Raw genomic sequence first — 21,265 nt, forward strand, 5'->3', positions numbered from 1 at the left:
TCTGAATAAGCCTACCATGTGGAACCTTATCAAAAGTCTTACTAAAATCCATATAGATCACATTCACTGCACTACCCCTCATCTATATGCCTGGTCACCTCCTCAAAGAACTCTATCAGGCTTGTTAGACACGATCTGCCCTTCACAAAGCCATGCTGACTGTCCCTGATCAGAGCATGATTCTCTAAATGCCCAGAGATCCTATCTCTAAGAATCTTTTCCAACAGCTTTCCCACCACAGACATAAGGCTCACTGGTCTATAATTACCCAGACTATCCCTACTACCTTTTTTGAACAAGGGGACAACATTCGCCTCCCTCCAATCCTCCGGTTCCATTCCCATAGACAACAAGGACATAAATATCCTAGCCAGAGGCTGAGCGATCTTTTCCCACGCCTCGTGGAGCAGCCTGGGGAGATTCCGTCAGGCCCCGGGGACATCTGTCCTAATGTATTTTAACAACTCCAACACCTCCTCTCCCTTAATATCAACATGCTCCAGAACATCAACCTCACTCATATTGTCCTCACCGTCATCAAGTTCCCTCTCATTGGTGAATACCGAAGAGAAGTATTCATTGAGGACCTCACTCACTTCCACAGCCTCCAGGCACATCTTCCCACCTTTATCTCTAATCGGTCCTACCTTCACTCCTGTCATCCTTTTGTTCTTCACATAATTGAAGAATGCCTTGGGGTTTTCCTTTACCCTAATGCCCCCTTCTTGCTCTTCTCAGTCCCTTCTCAAGCTCCTTTCTTGCTACCCTATATTCCTCAATAGACACATCTGATCCTTGTTTCCTAAACCTCATGTATGCTGCCTTCTTCCACCTGACTAGATTTTCCACCTCACTTGTCACCCATGGTTCCTTCACCCTACCATTCTTTATCCTCCTCACCGGGACATATTTATCCCTAATATCCTGCAAGAGATCTCTAAACATCGACCACATGTCCATAGTACATTTCCCTGCAAAAACATTATCCCAATTCACACCCACAAGTTCTAGCCTTATAGCCTCATAATTTGCCCTTCCCCAATTAAAAATGTTCCTGTCCTCTCTGATTCTATCCTTTTCCATGATAATGTCAAAGGCCAGGGAGCGGTGGTCACTGTCCCCCAGATGCTCACCCACTGAGAGATCTGTGACCTGACCCGGTTCGTTACCTAATACTAGATCTAGTATGGCATTCCCCCGAGTCGGCCTGTCAACATACTGTGACAGAAATCCGTCCTGGACACACTTAACAAACACTGTCCCGTCCAAACCCTTGGAACTAATCAGGTGCCAATCAATATTAGGGAAGTTAAAGTCACCCATGATAACAACCCCGTTATTTTTGCACTCTTCCAAAATCTGCCTCCCAATCTGCTCCTCGGTATCTCTGCTGCTACCAGGGGGCCTATAGAATACTCCCAAAAGAGTAACTGCTCCCTTCCTGTTCCTGACTTCCACCCATATTGACTCAAAAGAGGATCCTGCTACATTACCCACCCTTTCTGTAGCTGTAATAGTATCCCTGACCAATAATGCCACCCATCCTCCCCTTTTGCCCCCCCCTCTCTATCCCTTTTAAAGCACTGAAATTCAGGAATATTGAGAATCCATTCCTGCCCTGGTGCCAGCCAAGTCTCTGTAATGGCCACTACATCATATTTCCATATTCTTTCCATCCATGTAGCCATTCAAATTTAATTTAAATGTTGAATTTGAATCCACATCAGGCCAAGTAGTGAAGACCTGTGCAAGTCATCTGGCTGAAGTGTTCACTGATATCTTTAGCCTCTCACATCTGCAGTCTGAGGTACCCATCAGCTTCAAGCAGACTTCAATTATACTTGATTGTCGTAACCTGCCTCAATGACTATCATTCAGTATCACTTACATCCATTGTGCGAAAATGCTTTCAGTGTTTGGTGATAAAACATATCAACTCCTGCCTGAGAAGTGACTTGGATTTGTTTCAATTTGCCCATTGGCACAACTGGTCCACAGCTGATACCATTTCATTGGCTCTTCACTCAATCCTGGAACATCTGGACAGCAAAGATGCATACATCAGGTTGCTCTTTATCAATTACAGCTCAGCATTCAATACTATCATCCCCTCAAAACTAATCAATAAGCTTCAAGACTTCAGCCTCAATCCCTCCTTGTGCAATTGGTTCCTTGATTTCATTATTTGCACACCCCAGTCAGTTTGGATTGTCAATGACATCCCCCCCTCAATCTCCATCAGCACAGGAGCACCACAAGGTTGTGTTCTAAGCCCCCTGCTCTACTCACTTTATACGTATGACCATGAGGCTAAGCACAGCTCCACTGCTATTCTTAAGTTTGCAGACAACACCACAATCGTTGGCCAAATCAAAGGTGGCGATGAATCAGCATAAAGGAGATTGAAAATCTGGCTGATACCATAACAATAACCTCTCACTAAATGTCAACAAGACCAAGGAGCCAATTATTGACTTTAGGAGGAGGAAACCAGAGGTTATGAGCCATTCCTCATCAGGGGATCTGAGGAGAGGGTCAGCAACTTTAAGCTCTTCGGTGTTATCATTTCAGCAGATCTGTCCAGGGCCCAGCACCTAATTTCAATTAAGAAAAAAGCATGGCAGTGCCTCTACTTCCTTAGAAGTTTGCAAAGTTTCGGCATAACACCTAAAACCTTGACAAGCTTCTTTAGATGTCTGATGGGGAGTATATTGACTGGTTGCATTGAGGCTTGGTATGGAAACACCTCTGCCCTAAAATGGAAAATAATACAAAAGGTAGTGAAAATAGCCCGGTCTATCATTGGTAAAGCCCAACCACCATTGAGCATAACTTAAGGAGTGCTGTCTCAGGAAAGCAACATCAGTCATCAAGGACCACCACCACCGCCCCCCCCACCCCGCCACCCAGGCCATGCTCTCTTCTTGCTGCTGCCATCAGGAGTAAGGTGCAGGAGCCTCAGGGCTCACACCACCATGTTTAGGAACTGTTATTACTATCAGGCTCTTGAATCAGTGGGGTTAATTTCCCACAACTTCACTAACTCGATCACAGAACTGTTCCCACAACCTGTGGACTCATTTTCAAGGACTCTTTTAACCATATAACTATATAACAATTACAGCACAGAAACAGGCCATCTCGGCCCTTCTGGTCTGTGCTGAACTCTTACTCTCACCTAGTCCCACTGACCTGCACTCAGCCCATAACCCTCCATTAATTTCCTGTCCATATAGCTATGCAATTTAACTTTAAATGATAACATAGAACCTTCCTCAACCACTTTTGCTGGAAGCTCGTTCCACACAGCTACCACTCTCTGAGTAAAGAAGTACCCCCTTATGTTACCCCTAAACTTCTGCCCTTTAACTCTCAACTCATGTCCTCTTGTTTGAATCTCCCCCACTCTCAATGGAAAAAGCCTATCCACATCAACTCTATCTATCCCCCTCATAATTTTAAATATCTCTATCAAGTGCCCCCTCAACCTTCTACGCTCCAAAGAATAAAGACCCAACTTGTTCAACCTTTCTCTGTAACTTAGGTGATGAAACCCAGGTAACATTCTAGTAAATCTTCTCTGTACTCTCTCTATTTTGTTGACATCTTTCCTATAACTCGGTGACCAGAACTGTACACAATACTCCAAATTTGGCCTCACCAATGCCTTGTACAATTTCAACATTACATCCCAACTCCTATACTCAATGCTCTGATTTATAAAGGCCAGCATACCAAAAGCTTTCTTCACCACCCTATCCACATGAGATTCCACCTTCAGGGAACTATGCACCAGATCCCTCTGTTCTACTGCATTCTTCAATGCCCTACCATTTACCATGTATGTCCTATTTTGATTAGTCCTACCAAAATGTAGCACCTCACATTTATCAGCATTAAACTCCATCCCATGTTTTTGATATTTATTGTTTATTTATTACTATTATTATTATTTCTTTTCTTTTGTATTTGCACAGTTTGTTGTCTTTAACACATTGGTTGGTTGCTTGTCCGTCCTGTTGGGTGCAGACTTTCATTGATTCTATTATACTTCTTGGATTTACTGTGTATGCCCACAAGAAAATGAATCTCAGGGATGCCTTGGTGATACATTTACTTTGAACTTTGAGCATCCACCACTTCTGCTGGCAGCTTGTTCCACACTCTCACCACCCTCCTCATTGAGATTCCCATTAATTTATTCTAGATTCATTTAATTATTACTTGTACATCAAAACTTGCAGTGAAATAGATCATTTGTGTTAACAACTAACACAACCTACTGATTTGAAGGGGGTAGCCCACAAGTGCACTATATTATATATTCATATTAAATCTTCTACAGATGTACTTTTGAAAGTGCCCTGACTGATTGCATCATGGTCTGATACGCCAATGTGCAGGAATATAAGAAGCTGCAGAGAATAACGGACTCAGCATAATACATTACCAGCACATTCCTCATCATTATCAATAGTGTCTACAGGAGGCATGGTCTTCCGAAAAAGATCTTCATCATTCAGGCCATGCCATCTCCTCACAGGTATCATTGGTCAGGAGGTACAGAAGCCTGAAGTCCCACACCACTAAAATCAGGAACAACTCAGGCGGGAGGAGAAGATGGCAGCGCAATGCAGTGCGCGCAGCTCTCCGGTGAAATGATATTGTATCTGTTAAATAGGGGCAGAAGACAGACGTGAGAAGCAGAGGAACATCTGGAGAAATTTCTGAAATGCCTGGTTCGCTGCTGTTGTTACTGTGCGATCAAGAATCTCCGGAGGGTAGGCCCCAAAATTGCCGGCTTCGCCTGCTGCTGGCGACTGATGTTGAGGTTGAAGCGTTCGGATAGAGATGGTGCTCGGTACTCGATGTCGGAAGGCTGTCTATCCACGGCCTCCTCTACTGTCAAGATGAAGCCACACTCAGGTTGGAGGAACAACACCTTATATTCTGTCTGGGTAGCCTCCAACCTGATGGTATGAACGTTGACTTCTCAAACTTCCGCTAATGCGCCACCTCCCCTCGTACCCCATCCATTATTTATTTATTTATTTATATACACACTTTCTTTTTCTCTCTCCCTCCTTTTTCTCCCTCTGTCCCTCTCACTATACCCCTTGCCCATCCTCTGGGCTTCCCCCCTCCCCCTTTTCTTTCTCCCTGGGCCTCCTGTCCCATGATCCTCTCATATCCCTTTTGCCTATCACCTGTCCAGCTCTGGGCTCCATCCCTCCTCCTCCTGTCTTCTCCTATCATTTCGGATCTCCCCCTCCACCTCCTACTTTCACATCTCTTACTAGCTCTTCCTTCAGTTAGTCCTGACGAAGGTTCTCAGCCCGAAACGTCGACTGTACCTCTTCCTGGAGATGCTGCCTGGCCTGCTGCGTTCACCAGCAACTTCTATGTGTGTTGCTTGAAATTTCAGCATCTGTAGATTTCCTCTTGTTTATGATACTGAAGTTTTGGGTCTACGCTTTGTGGATTGGACTAATGAACACTGAACTGAACTGAAAATGGTCTCTTTCAATTTTGTGTTTTATTTTCTGTGTTTTCACTTGTTCTTTCTTGTTACCATTTGCGCAATTTGTTTTGTTTTTGCGTGTGTATGGGGGGAGTATGCTTTTGTTACCATTTGCAAGATTTGGTTTTTTTTGCACTGGGGGTGTTGATGTTTTTCTTTGAATGGATCCCACAGTTTTCTTTGTTTACTGGCTGTCTGTGGAGAAGTTGAATCTCAGGGTAGTATACTGCATACATACTTAGATAATAAATCTACTTTGAATCCTTTGAATCAATTGCTGGTGAACATCAGCATGGAGCCTACAAACAATATTGCTGTTATAAAACAAGAGATTCTGCGGATGCCGGAAATTCAGAATAACACACACAAAATGCTGGAGGAACTTAGTAGGTCAGGCAACATCACTGGAGGAAAATAAACAGTCGATGTTTCAGGCTGAGACCCTTCAGCTGCATTGTTATATTTTTTGTTCTGTGCACTTGGACAGTATAGCAACACTATGACCATTTTGAACACTTTGCATTGAAACATACTTTATTTTGTTTTCATTATGTTCTTTCTGGCAAAGGTTGCATTTAATTTATGATTTTTTGTGAATACTGCTTATGAGATGTGCCTGTGATGTTGCTGTAATTAAGTTTTACATTGCACCTGTGCATGTGACATATGACAATAAACTCAGCTTTAACTTTTTAAAATAAGAATTCATTTTCAGGACTGGGAACAACGGCCAGTGGCATCAAATGAAGCTCAGCTCTGAGCAGGAATGTTCAGCTCCCTTCTTCATCTGCGAGGTAATATATTACTGCGACAGAGCCATAGCTGGTTGAGTGAGTCTAAAAAAGTCCAGAATAAATTCAGGTGCAAGGATTTATCAAAAAAACCTTGTCCATAAGACATAAGAGCCGAACCACGCTATTTGGGCCATCAAATCTACTCCAACATTCAATCATGGCTGACTTATTTTCCATCTCAACCCCTTTTTCCTGCCTTCTCCCTGTAACCCTTGACATCTCCACTTTGAATATACTCAAAGATTTGGCATCCACAGCCACATGTGGTAATGAATTCCACAGATTCACCGTTCTCTGGCAAAATAAATTCCTCTTCAGCTCTGTTCTAAAAGGACATCCTTGTATTCTGAGACTGTACCCTCTGGTCCTAGACTCTTCCACTAATGGTAACATCCTTTGCACATCAATATTATCTCAGAAAAATCCACTCTATTGGAAACATCTTCTCTGCATCTATTCTATCCTTTCTATGTCCACTTTAACCAGGACTTTCAATATTCAGTAGGTTTCAATGATATTCCTCATTCTTCTAAACTCCAGCAAGTATAAGCCTGAAGCATGAAACACTTCACATATGTTAACAGTTTCATTCTGAGTATCATTTGCATAATAGATCAAACATTTGAAGCAGCCAGCAATCATAATCTGAAAATAATACTCATGCAGATGTGTCGCCAGAAAGTGGAGAAACTATGGTAAACAAAACACTTTGGCTTACCTTTTCCGTGTGACACCTCAATTATCCAGGTACAATTTAAGGAATTGGGATAGAAATCAGGGAATCCGGGTGACAGAATAGTTCCACTTGCAGCATGGATGTAACCACCACAGAAAGCTGAAATGAAAGAGGAACAGTCAGTTGTTGATTTTAACCTCCATGATAAAGAAAGCAAGAAGTGTCAAAATATAAGGACAGAATATGGACAGAATATAAGCAAGGTTCTGGATGCTTTCCATTGAAAATAGACATTTGTGTCTCTATATAACAGGAAACAAATAAGTATATTGCATTGCAAAATTGAGAAGGAATACAACCTTAATAAAAACAGTCTGTTCCAATCTGAGGCTGTGCCTTTATTGGGATGACACTGGAGAGGATCCAGAGGAGGTACACAAGAATGATCCCAGGAATGAAAGGGCCAATGTATGAGGAGCATTTGATAGCGCTGTCATTTAGAACAATAAGGGGGGATTTCATTGAAACTTACCAAATATTGAAAGACCTATAGAGAATGGACTAGAGAGGATTTCCTCCGCACAGAGCCTAGGACCAGAGGACATAGCCTCAGAATACAAGGACATCCTTTTAGAACAGAGATGAGGAGTATTTTCTTTAGCCAGAGAATAGTGAATCTGTGGAATTCACTGCCATAGTCACTTGTGGAGGCCAAGTCATTGGGTATATTTAAAGTAGAGATTGATAGACTCTTGATCAGTCAAGGCATTAAAGATTACAAGGAACAAAGAAGAGAAGATCTGCAGATGGTGGATGCAACACACACAAAATGCTGGAGGAACTCAACAGGCCAGGCAGCATCTACAGAGAAGAGCACAGTTGACGTATCAGGCCGAGACCCTTCAGCAGGACAGGTTATGGGGAGAAGGCAAGAGAATAGCGTTGAAAGGGATAATAATTTAGGCCATGATAGAAGAGCAGAGAAGACTTAATGGGCTGAATGTCCTAAATCTGCTCCTATATCATATCGTCAAATATGTTCCAAGTTTACTAAAATCTGTTATGATGCAATAGTCCTAAATAAAATCATTACAGTATGTTGGACACTTCGGTAAGGACTGCAATCAGTTCTGATCAGCATATTTGTACGTGGCACAAAATGAGGTGTTGTTGATAGTTATGTAGGTTACTGTAGACCATAGAGGACTTATGCTACAAATAGTTGGGCACTGAAGAATGCCTAGAAGTACCATATGATTAGATTATTGAAAATGGCATCATTGGTAGACAGGGTGGTCAAAAAGGCTTATGATAATCTGACCTTCATCAGTCAGAGCATTTATCTAACAGTTGAGACATTATGGTTTCAAGATGTTGGTGTATCTGTGTTTGGAGTACTGCGTACAGTTTTGGGCACCCTGTTACAGGAGAGGCATGACTAAGATAGAAAGAGTGCAGAAAAAATTTAGGAGGAAATTACCAGACTCAAAGGGCCTGAGTTGGCCAGGCTAGGTCTGTATTCCTTATAACAGGAGGAACAACCTGATACAAATATCTACAGTTATGAGTGTCATAGATGAAGTAGATGGTACTAGTCTTTTCCTCAGGCAGGGGATGTCTAAAACTGGAGGCATATATTTAGGATGAGAGGGGGAAAGATTTCAAAGGGTCCTAAGGGGCAAGTTATCCATGCAGAGGGTGGAGAGTATCTGGAATAAGCTGACAGATGAAGAGGTTGATGCAGGTCCAATACAAGCATTTAATAAGCACTTTAATAGATACATGGAGGGTTGGGGCTTTGAGGGATATGTGCCAAATACAGGAAATTGGGGCTACTTGATCGGCATTGACTTGTTGTGTCTAAGATCTTGCTTCTGTGTGGTATTGCTCTAGGACTCAGTAACTTCTTTCTTACTGAACAGTTCATTTGAAGTTATGATAAACATAAAAAATCAAAAGAAAGATTCCAATAGTAACTATTCTGTATTATAATATGAGTTTTTTTTTGAAAAAAGTGTGTAATTTCCCTCGATCTGAACAAGAATGAATCCATAGAAACTTCATTCAATGGTCATATTTAATATGTAAGGTGGCTTAATTGCTTTTGTCTTGGGGAAATTAGTTTCTGCTAGCTTATTAAGAGTCATTCATTCAATTGATCCTAATGGACATAGCAGATTACTGTTACAATTTTCTGTGGAAATCACCAGTTCACTGTGGTAATTGTATTCAGTTCATTTCCAGCTACTGTGCTTCTGGCAAATGTTCATGAGCGAGTTTCAATGCATTGCTTTATTTAATGTTTTCATTTAAAAGGATGGGATTGTTGAATTTCTATGTGATTTTTATGCAAGCCCACTACTACCAATTTCAGTTCAACACTTTTATTCTTTCAGAAAATTATATAAGTGATCGAGTTAATGACATAGAGCAAATTCAACTGAGCCATGGCCTCATTCTACAGCTTTACCAGAAGGGGGTAATAACTGTAATCCTGTAAGTTTCATAATGTATTTTTATTTAGAGATATAGCACAGTAACTGGCCCTTCCAGCCCAATGGTCCACACTGCCCAATTACACTCATGAGACCAACTCCACCTACTAACCTGTTCATTTTCAGAAAGTGGGAGGAGACTGAAGCACCTGGAGGAAATCTGCAGTTATGTGAAGAAGGTACAAATTCCTTACAGACCATGGCAGTATTGAACATGGGTCACTGGCACTGTAATAGGATTATATTAACTGCTAAGTTATGTGCTGACTAAACAGTTCTCTGATCTGTGGTCCTCAATGAGGACGGTTGCATTGCAGAAATGATGGATAGCACTATTTATCCCACTGAGAAGAATCAGCTCACTTCTGTAAAGGGCAGAGAGAAAAGATTTGTTTCATCACAGTGATGCAGACACTGCTTCACAGCTCAAGGGACCCATGTTCCTTTCTCACCTCAGGTGCTGTTTGCATAGAGTTTGCACATTCTCACTGTGACCACAGGAGATTCTTCCATGTGCTTCAATTTACTCACACATCCTGGGGACTTGTGAGGAAGCCAGAGCACCTGAGAGAATCTTCGGTTGCCAGACTAATTGGTAGAGTAGGTCTGACCTAAGATTCCTCCAACCAGCATCCAGCCCACTGGGAAACCATTCAGCACCATCCCCCCTCCCCCCAGATTATTCATAAAAGTCAGAACCTTGAACATAATTACAGCACAGCACAGGCCCTTCAATCCACAATGTTGTGCTAACATTCATCCTACTCTGAGATCAATTTAATCCATCCCTCCCAATCCATGTACCTATCCAAAAGTCTCTTAAATGTCCCTAATATATTTGACTTTATCACCACCCCTTGCAGGGCATTCCACATACCCATCACACTTTAAAAAAACCTACATCTGTCATTCCCCACTATACTTTCCTCCAATCACTTTAAAGTTATGCCCCCCTCAGCATCAGTTAATAAGAAAATGGTCGGGTATGGGAGCAGAAATGACCAAAAGCACACCATCTCTTGACCCTGTAATCCATTATATGTAGAACATAGAGCAGTACAGGCCCTTCAGCCTATAACATTGTGCCAATATTTATTCAACTCCAAGATCAATCTAGCTCTTCCCTCCGCCATAGCCCTCAATTTTTTTTTTATCATCCATGTGCCTATATACAAACATTTGTAGAAATGTTCCTAATGTATCTGCCTCTACCACTTTCCCTGGTACTGCGTCTGAAGCACCGTCCACTCTCTGTGTAAAAAAACGTACCTTGGACATGCCCCCTACACTTTCCTCCAATTGCCTTAAAATTATGCCCCCCTTGTATGAGGCATTTCTACCCTGGGAAAGGGCTCTGACACTCCATTCTATCTATGCCTCTCATCATCTTGAACACCATTATCAGGTCTTTACTGTGTTAATACCAATCATTCTCTTTTTTTAATATGTATTTAATGTTATTGGTTCAAGAGCAGAAATTATGATGACAAATTGCATTGAGTGAAAACAGTATGTCAGATGATGAAGTGACTTGTTATAACCCTGGTATCTCAGACTGTCCCATAACCATGTGAGGTAGGCTTTCCTGAGGCTCTGAAGACATGCACAGAAATAACATGTGTACAAAGATATGAGGGGTATAAATATGGTGAATGGATACAGACTGTTTTGTCTGAGCTTGTTTAAAACTAGAGTTAGAGTTCATTGGTTAAGGGTAAATGTAAAATACACATAGTTGCCAGTTTATTAGATACACCTGAATATGAATGCAAGTATCTGATCTGCCAATCTTTGGCAACAACTCGATGCATAAAAGCATGCAGACATGGTCAAGAGGTTCAGTTGTTGCTCAGACCAAACATAAGAACGGGGAAGAAATGTGATCAAAATGACTCTGACTGTACAAGGATTATTGGTGTCAGAGAGGGTGGTTTAAGTATCTCAGAAACTGCTGATCTGGGATTTTCATGCACAACAGTTTCTGGAATCTACAGCAAATGGTGTGGAAACAGAAATATCCAATGAGCGACAATTCTGTGGGAAAAAATGCCTTGTTGATGAGAGGGTTCAGTGGAGAATGGACAGACTGGTTCAAGCTGACAGGAAGGTGATGGTAACTCAGATAACCATGCATTACAACAGTGATGTGCAGAAGAGCATCTCTGAATGCACAACATGTCAAACTTTGAAGGGGATGGACTACAGCATCAAAAGATCACAAAATATACCCTCAGTGGCCACTTTATTAGATACCAGAGGTATTTCACGGGAACATGAGGGGAAACGTATTCACTCAGAGAGTAGTGTGTGTTTGGAATGAGCTGATAACAGAAGCAGTGGATGCAGATTCGATTTCAACACTTAAGAAAAGTTTGGGTCACAATCAGGTCTAATATCATTTAGATATGTCATGAAATGCATTGTCCTGTGGCAGCAGTACAGTGCAATACATAAATCAAGCTATAAATTACAATAAGAAATACATATATTACATTTATTAAATTAGTAATGCAAATAGAAGGCAAAATAGAGAGATAGGTACATGGTGTGGTTGCATATAGATGGCACTAGACAGAAAAAAAAAACAGGTCAGCATGTACTGGATGGGTTGATGGACCTGTTTCTGTGTTACATTGCTCGATGATTTCTGATTGATGAGCCCACCTTCACAGCTTGGCAATGCATGGTTCCACTGGCGGTTATCTTCACAAATTAGGGGCTTGTCATCGCTCACGGTGTAACCTGGACAACAACTGAAGGTCACGGTCGATCCGATTGAGAAGTTGTTTCCATGTCGACGCCCATTGACAGGAATTCCTGGGTCTAAACAAGAATCTAATTCTAAGGTGACACCTGCAAAATATAATCAGAATTTAGTGAAATAATTTCAGCAAATATCACTGTTGCCATCAGTTATACTCTGTGTCGCACTTTCATTGGGGAGACAGTTGGGAAATTAAGACACTGAGTAATAATTATGAAATAAAACGGATTTAGTAACGAAGGTAAGATTTACACAGTGAATAGTATGGATCTAAAGTGTGCAGTAAAACAAAAATACTGAGTTTATGTTGGGTCCAAGGAGGGGTAGCACCTCTGGTGAAGGAGCTTGCCGTGTCCATTCCAGAGCAGCTCATTCATCTGCTTGATTTGCCGGCAGAAATAGTCGATACTGGTTCAATTGTAACACTTTGGAGAAGTTTGGATAGGTACATGAATGAAGGGAGTTTGGAGGAATATAGTCCAGATGTAGGTAGATGGGACTAGACAGAAGATCAGTTCAGCATGGACTAGCTGGGCCAAAGGGCTGAAGTTTCTCTGCTGTTGTGTTCTTTTGACTCTATTGTGATGGCTATTCACTTTCCAGGACCTGAGAGGCTTATTGGTAACCTCAGCTTTCTAACACAGCAACATGGCCTTTCCAAATGGTCAGAGTTGCTTATGACAACATTAAACTTCCAACCAATATTCTTCACCCTGCTTTTTGTTGCAAACAAGGAAACTATGAGGACTTGTGGGCCCTTGTTTAAAAAATATCCGACAATCGATTAATTAGACTGCATCAAACCAGACAACTAAGTTACTGGAACCATTGTGAATGAATTCAAGGAAGCTTGCAGACCAGACTAAATTTGTCACTTAGCACATCAAAGATGGTCACAGGTATGGTTATTCAATCAATAGTAGGTATATTTGTATATTCAGAGCGTCCATCCTCACAGTCTGAATTCTGGGTGCCGAGGATGTCTGTCCCAAGAAGCCTAAAGACCATATATGTGAATTAGGTTGTCCTAGCCAAAGTATGTGAGAAACACCACATGCAGATAATGTCAACTAGTGACACAACAGTATCAATGATAGAAGGCATTGGGGATTGTTAGGAATGACAAGGAGAATGAGAAAAAGACAGTGGGACAGAAAGAAGAACCAGAATTCATTTCTCAACCTTCAGTTTCTGTGAAAGACAACTCAGTCGTGTGCAACTTGTTGGAAAGTTCTTTTAATTTGTAATAATTTTACCTGTGTTTGGAAAACTTTTGCAATTTATATATTTTAGTAATTCAGAAATATTTCATAAATCAGAAATCCTCTGACTCCGCAGATTACAGGTTCAGAGACGTCAAATTCTCCTTATCGTTTCATTCCTGGGATCATTCTTGTGAACCTCCTCTAGACACTATCCAGGGTCAGCACATCCTTCCACAGATACAGACCCAAAATTTGTTTGGTATACTCCAAATGCAGTCTGATTAATGTTGTAAACAAATTAATGATTCCAATTTCCAGCAGCATCTTCTGCAAAATTTTAAAGCTTTAATTTATTTTAATGAATGCAAAATAATTCATTGCTCAATCTCTTATTGTCTATGAACTGCCATGTAATCTTAATAAGATTGACTGCATACTCTGTATATGTAAACACATAAGATGAGATAAGCAAGTAGCCACCACAAGAGGAGATATATAGAAACAAAGGCAATATTAAATCAGTACAATAACAGCTCGCTGTCCTGGTGATGAGACTACCAAGGTCTGTTTATGTATGACTAGAGCAACTGGACTGAGCCAATTTCATGTTGACAACATGAGAAAAATAAAAGCTTCATCAAGTGCCTTCACTCTGTCCACTGCCATGGCCAGGATTCTCCTGGTGGTCTCGCACTTTGTATTGACTTCCCATTCCCATTCAGGCATCTCCATCCATGGGCTCCTCTACTGCCACAGTGAGTTTACACTCAGGCTGGAGGAGCAACACCTCACATTCCATCTTGGTAGTCTCCAAACTAATAGCAAGAACATCAATATTTCCAACTTCTGGAACTTGCTCCCCTGTGTTTTGCACCCCATCCTCTCTTTTTCCATTCCCCATTCTGGTTGACCTCTCACCCTTTTCTCCTCCTCTCCTTCCCTCATGAGCAGCCTATCACCTCTCTCTGGTAATCCTACTCTGTCCATTATTTCCATGGTCCATTCTCCTCTTCTATCATATTCCTTCTACAGGCCCTTTACTTCTCCCACCTATCACCTTCCAGCATCTTCCATCATTCTCCTCTCCCCACACACCCACCTTTCACTACACATGGTCTCACTTGTCACCTGCCTGCTTACACTCCTCCCCCCTCCCCCCTCCCCCACCTTCTTATTCTGGCTTCTACCTTGGTCTTTTTGAATCCTACTGAAGGGTCTTGACCCAAAATGTTAACTGTTTATTCCTCTCCATTGAAGTTGCTTGACCTGCTGATCTTCTCCAGTATTTTGTGTGTGTTACTCAAGATTTCCAGCATCTGCAGAATCTCTTGTATGTCTATGTTCTTCCGTATTGGTCTTATGTGCCTTCTGTCATGCCTAGACCATGTTATTAGGTCAGAACAAACACATACTACTGCCCATAATAACCGATCCTCCAACAGTCAGGTGAAAACATTGCAAAAGCTCTGAACGGCCTAATTCTGTTCCAATGTCTTGTGGTCTTATGGACTATTGCGTCCACCTAGATGGTCTCAATTTCCTGCATTTGGCCCAAGCCCCAGCCTTAATGTAACTATCCAAATGTTTCTTAAATGCTACTATTGTACCAGCCTGAACCACTTCCTCAAGCAGCTCGGTCCATATACTCAACATTCTCTGCATTGAAAAGTTGCCCCCAAGTCCCTTTTAAGCATTTCACCTCTCCCTAAATCAATGCTTTCCAAGTTGTCAACACTCCTACCCAAGGGAAAAAAGACCATCCAACATCAGACCATAAGACAGACGACTATTTGGCCCATCAAGTCTGTTCCATCGTTCCATCATGGCTGACTTACTATCCTTCTGAACTCCATTCTCCTGCCTTCTCCCTGTAACATTTGATGGAGTGACATCTCTGCTTGAAATATACCTAATGACTTGGCCTATACAGCCGTCTGCAGCAATGATTCCACTGATGCTTATCAATGCTTCTCATATACATCTCATCCTCTTACATTCCAAGGAATAAAATTCTAGCCTGGCTAACCTTTCCCCACAAATCACGAACTCTAGTCCTGGCAGCATCCTTGTAAATCTTTTCTGCATTCTTTCCAATGATTTTCTATAATAGGATGATCAGAACTGTACATGGTACTCCAAGTGCAATCTCATCGATGTCATATACAGCGTCACCATAATGTCCCAACTCCTATACTCAGTGACATGACTGATGAAGATCAGAATGCAAAATGCCTTTTTCACCACTCTGTGATTTCAAAAGTATGTTGTGAGCTTTAAGAATAAAGTTAGATACTCCTATATGTAATATATGTAATATTTTAATGTATTTGCTTTGCACAAAGTTCATATATTTACATATTTAAATCCCAATAGACTATAGAGATTATCATACTTCTACCATTTTATCAATGGTGAGTGAAATTAATCTTGTCTCACAACCTGGATCCATGAGTCTTGGGATTATGTTTGTTGATATCCAGCTGTCCTTTATTACATTATCCATATTCAAGAGATAATCCCATTAGATTACAATGCTCATTTTAGTTACCTAAATTTCATTACGAACATACATTCAAAACAATTTCAAGTGACACTCAGAAGGGCATTCTATCCACTGCCTATGTATATAAACAACAGAACAAAAAAATGTTCATTACATTACCCCACTCAGAATTTTAAGCAAAGTGATTTGAAGGGAAATGCATACTACACTCAGTGACCACTTTATTAGATCCCTCTTGCACATAAAAAGTGGCCACTGAGTGTATGTTCTTGGTCTTCTGCTGCCGTTGCCCATCCACTTCAAGGATCAACATGTTGTGCATTCTGGCAAGCTCTTCTGCACACCATTGTTGTAGCATGTAGTTATTCGAGTTACTGTCACCTTCCTGTCTGCTTGAACCAGTGTGATCATTCTCCTCTGACCTCTCTCATTGACAAGGCATTTTCACCAGCAGAACTGCCATTCACTGATTATTTTATGTGTTTTAAGCAACATTCTTTGTAAGCTCTCAAGACCTGTGTGTGAAAATCCCAGAAGATCAGCAGTTTCTGAAGTACTCTAACCACCCTGTCTGGTACCAAAAATCATTCCACGGTCAAAGTCATTTAGATCACATTTCTTTCTCCTTCTGATGTTTGATCCGAATGACAACTGAAAGTTTTCTTCATGTCTACATGCTTTGATGCATGGAGTTACTGCCACAGGATTGGTTGATGAGATACAGTGGCATGCAAAAGTTTGGGCACCCCTGGTCAAAATTTCTGTTACTGTGAATAGCTAAACAAGTAAAAGATGACCTGATTTCCAAAAGGCATGAAGTTAAAGATGACACATTTCATTAATATTTTAAGAAAACTTGTTTTATTTCCATCTTTTACAGTTTCAAAATAACAAAAAAGGAAAAGGGCCCGAAGCAAAAGTTTGGGCAGCCTGCATGGTCAGTATTTAGTAGCACCCCCTTTGGTAAGTATAACAGTCTTTCAATCTTGTTTGGGGGATTTTCGCCCATTCTTCCTTGCAAAAGGCTTCCAGTTCTGTGATATTCTTGGGCCGTCTTGCACGTACTGCTCTTTTGAGGTCTATCCACAGATTCTCGATGATGTTTAGGTTGGGGGACTGTGAGGGCCATGACAAAACCTTCAGCTTGCACCTCTTGAGGTAGTCCATTGTGGATCTTGAGGTGTGTTTAGGATCATTATCCTGTTGCAGAAACCATCCTCTTTTCACCTTCAGCTTTTTTACAGATGGTGTGATGTTTGCTTCCAGAATTTGCTGGTATTTAATTGTATTCATTCTTCCCTCTACCAGTAAATGTTCCCCGTGCCACTGGCTGCAACACAAGCCCAAAGCATGATCAATCCACCCCCATACTTAACAGTTGGAGAGGTGTTCTTTTCATGAAATTCTGCACCCTTTTTTCTCCAAACAGACCTTTACTCATTGTGGCCAATAAGTTCTATTTTAATTTCATCAGTCCACAGGACTTGTTTCCAAAATGAATCAGGCTTGTTCAGATGTTCCTTTGCAAACTTCTGACGCTGAATTTTGTGGTGAGGACACAGGAAAGGTTTTCTTCTGATGCCTCTTCCATGAAGGTCATATTTGTGCAAGTGTCACTGCACAGTAGAACAGTGCACCACCACTCCAGAGTCTGCTAAATCTTCCTGAAGGTCTTTTGCAGTCAAACGGTGGTTTTGATTTGCCTTTCCAGCAATCCTATGAGCAGTTCTCCCAGAAGGTTTTCTTGGTCTTCCAGACCTCAACTTGACCTCCACTGTTCCTGTTAACTGCCATTTCTTAATTATATTACGAACTGAGGAAACGGCTACCTGAAAACGCTTTGCTATCTTCTTATAGCCTTCTCCTGCTTTGTGGGCATCATTTATTTTAATTTTCAGAGTGCTAGGCAGCTGCTTAGAGGAGCCCATGGCTGTTGATTGTTGGGACAAGGTTTAAGGAGTCAGGGTGTTTATAAAGCTTTGAAATTTGCATCACCTGGCCTTTTCTAATGATGACTGTGAACAAGCCACAACCCTAACAAACTAAAGGACCTAGGGTAATGGATGAACTGAAGGAAATTTATATTAGACAGGAAATGGTGTTGGATAGGCTGTTGGGTCTGAAGGCTGATAAGTCCCCGGGACCTGATGGTCTGCATCCCAGGGTACTCAAGGAGGTGGCTTTAGAAATCGTGAACGCATTGGAAATCATTTTCCAATGTTCTATAGATTCAGGATCAGTTCCTGTGGATTGGAGGGTGGCTAATGTTGTCCTTCTCTTCAAGAAGGGAGGAAGAGAGAAAACAGGGAATTATAGACCTGTTAGCCTGACGTCGGTGGTGGGAAAGATGCTAGAGTCAATTATAGAAGATGAAATTACGACACATCTGGATAGTAGTAACAGGATTGGTCTGAGTCAGCATGGATTTATGAAGAGGAAATCGTGCTTGACTAATCTTCTGGAATTTTTTGAGGATGTAACTATGAAAGTGGACATGGGAGAGCCAGTGCAGTGTACCTGGACTTTCAGAAAGCCTTTGATAAAGTCCCACATAGGAGATTAGTAGGCAAAACTAGGGCACATGGTATTGGAGGCAGGGTACTGACATGGATTGAAAATTGGCTGGCTGACAGAAAACAAAGAGTAGCGATTAACGGGTCCCTTTCGGAATGGCAGGCAGTGACCAGTGGGGTACCGCAGGGTTCAGTGCTGGGACCACAGCTGTTTACAATATATATTAATGATTTAGATGAGTGAATTAAAAGTAACATTAGCAAATTTGCCAATGACACAAAGCTGGGTGGCAGTGTGAAATGTAAAGTGGATGTTATGAGAATGCAGGGTGGCTTGGACAGGCTGGGTGAGTGGGCAGATGCAGTTTAATGTGGATAAATGTGAGGTTATCCACTTTGGTGGTAAGAACAGGAAGGCAGATTATTATCTAAATGTAGTCAAATTAGGAAAAGGGGAATTACAATGAGATCTAGGTGTTCTTGTACATCAGTCACTGAAAGCAAGCATGTAAGTACAGCAGGCAGTGAAGAAAGCTAATGGCATGCTGGCCTTCATAACAAGGGGAATTGAGTATAAGAGCAAAGAAGTCCTTCTGCAGTTGTACAGGGCCCTAGTGAGACCACACCTGGAGTACTGTGTGCAGTTTTGGTCTCCAAATTTGAGGAAGGACATTCTTGCTATTGAGGGAGTGCAGCGTAGGTTCACAAGGTTAATTCCCGGGATGGCAGGACTGTCATATTTTGAAAGATTAGAGCAACTGAGCTTGTATACTCTGGAATTTAGAAGGCTGAGAGGGGATCTGATTGAAACATATAAGATTATTAAGGGATTGGACACGCTGGAGGCAGGAAACATGGTCCCGCTGATGGGTGAGTCCAGAACCAAAGGCCACAGTTTAAGAATAAGGCGTAGGCCATTTAGAGCGGAGTTGAGGAAAAACTTATTCACCTGGAGAGTGGTGGATATACAGAATGCTCTGCCCAAGAAGGCAGTGGAGGCCAAGTCTCTGGATGCTTTCAAGAAAGAGATGGATAGAGCTCTTAAAGATAGTGGAATCAAAGGTTATGGGGAGAAGGCAGGAACTGGATACTCATTGTGGATGATCAGCCATGATCACAGTGAATGGCGGTGCTAGCTCAAAGGACCGAATGGCCTACTCCTGCACCTATTGTCTATTATATAATTAAGGTCTGAGACCTTGGTAAAAGTTATCTGAGAGCTCAAATCTCTTGGGATGCCCACACTCTGCATGGTGCTCCTTTTCTTTTTGTAACTTATATTGTACAAAACAAAAATAATACACTAATCTTGCTTAAAATGTTGAAAAGAATGTTTCAACTTTAACTTTATGACTTTTGGAGATCAGTTCATCTTCTACTCACTGAGAATGGCAATGCAAATTTCGGGCACCCCAGTCAAAATTTCTGTTACTGTGAATAGCTAAGCAAGGTAAAGGGGAACTGATTTCCAAAAGGCATAAGGTTAAAGATGACACATTTCTTTAATATTTTAAGCAAGAAAACTTTGTTATTTCCATCTTTTAGAGTTTCAAAATAACAGAAAAGGAAAAGGACCCGAAGCAAATGTTTGGGCACCCTGCATGGTCAGTACTTAGTAACACCCCCTTTAGCAAGTATCACAGCTTGTAAACACTTTCTGTAGCTAGCTAAGAGTCTTTTACTTCTTGTTTGTGGGATTTTCGCCATTCTTCTTTGCAAAAGGCTTCTAGTTCTGTGAGATTCCTGGGCTGTCTTGCATGCATTGCTCTTTTGAGGTCTATCCACATATTTTCGATGATGTTTATGTCGGGGTCTGTGAGGGCCATCGCAAAACCTTCAGCTTGTGCCTCTTGAGGTAGTCCATTGTGGATTATGAGGTGTGTTTAGGATCATCATCACGTTGTAGAGGCTCTTTCCATCTTCGGCTTTTTTACAGACGGTGTGATGTTTGATTCCAGAATTTGCTGTTATTTAATTGAATTCATTCTTCCCTCTACCAGTAAATGTTCCCCGTACCACTGGCTGCAACACAAGCCCAAAGCATGATTGATTCACCCCCCGTGCTTAACAGTTGGAGAGGTATTCCTTTCATGAAATTCTGCACCCTTTTTTCTCCAAACATATCTTTGTTCATTGCGGCCAAAAGGTTCTATTCAAAAAGTTCAAAGGAACATTTAAACAAGCCTGATGCATTTTGGAAACATGTCCTGTGGACTGATGACAACTTTAAACTGAAAATAGCCAGTATTTCCAGTATCCAACCATTTTAATTCCAATCTCCATCCCCATTCATATCCCAACATGTCAGTCAATGATCTCCACTTCTGCTACAATGAGATGACTCTCAGGTTGGAGGAGCAACACCTTATATTCCATCTAGGTAGCCACCAACTTGATGGCATGAACATCAATTTCTCTATCATCTAGTAATTTATTTGCCCTCCTCCTTCCCTCTTCTCTCTTTCTCAATTCCCCACTCTGGCCTCTTACCTCTTCTCCTCCACTGCCGATCACTTCCCCCCGATGTCCTTCCTCCTTCCCTTTCTCACATGGTCCACTCTCCTCTCCTGTCAGCTTCCTTCTTCTCCAGCCCATTACCTTTCCCAGATATCACCTCCCAGCTTCTTACTTCACCCCACTCCCCCACCCATCACATTCTTGCTTGTCTCTTCCTTTCCCTCTCCTAATCATCTTACTGTGGCTTCTTTCCCCTTCCTCTCCAGACCTGATGAGGGGTCTTATTCTGAAACGTTAACTATTCATTTCCATGGATGCTGCTTGACCTGTTGAGCTC

At 41.6% G+C, this 21,265-nt stretch overlaps 1 protein-coding gene across 1 annotated transcript in view; it reads right to left on the minus strand.

The window, feature by feature from the left end:
• csmd1a (CUB and Sushi multiple domains 1a) overlaps positions 1–21,265 on the minus strand; it is a 2,254,753-nt gene that overhangs the window by 517,555 nt on the left and 1,715,933 nt on the right. The window contains exons 18-19 of the mRNA XM_072251121.1: positions 12,151–12,339; positions 7,034–7,150 (exon numbers count right to left, since the gene is read on the minus strand). Coding sequence (XP_072107222.1) covers positions 7,034–7,150; positions 12,151–12,339 — 306 coding nt within the window. The remainder of the gene's footprint in view (positions 1–7,033; positions 7,151–12,150; positions 12,340–21,265) is intronic.

This window comes from Mobula birostris, chromosome 2 (assembly GCF_030028105.1).
Source record: "Mobula birostris isolate sMobBir1 chromosome 2, sMobBir1.hap1, whole genome shotgun sequence".
In the NCBI taxonomy this organism is placed as follows: domain Eukaryota; kingdom Metazoa; phylum Chordata; class Chondrichthyes; order Myliobatiformes; family Myliobatidae; genus Mobula; species Mobula birostris.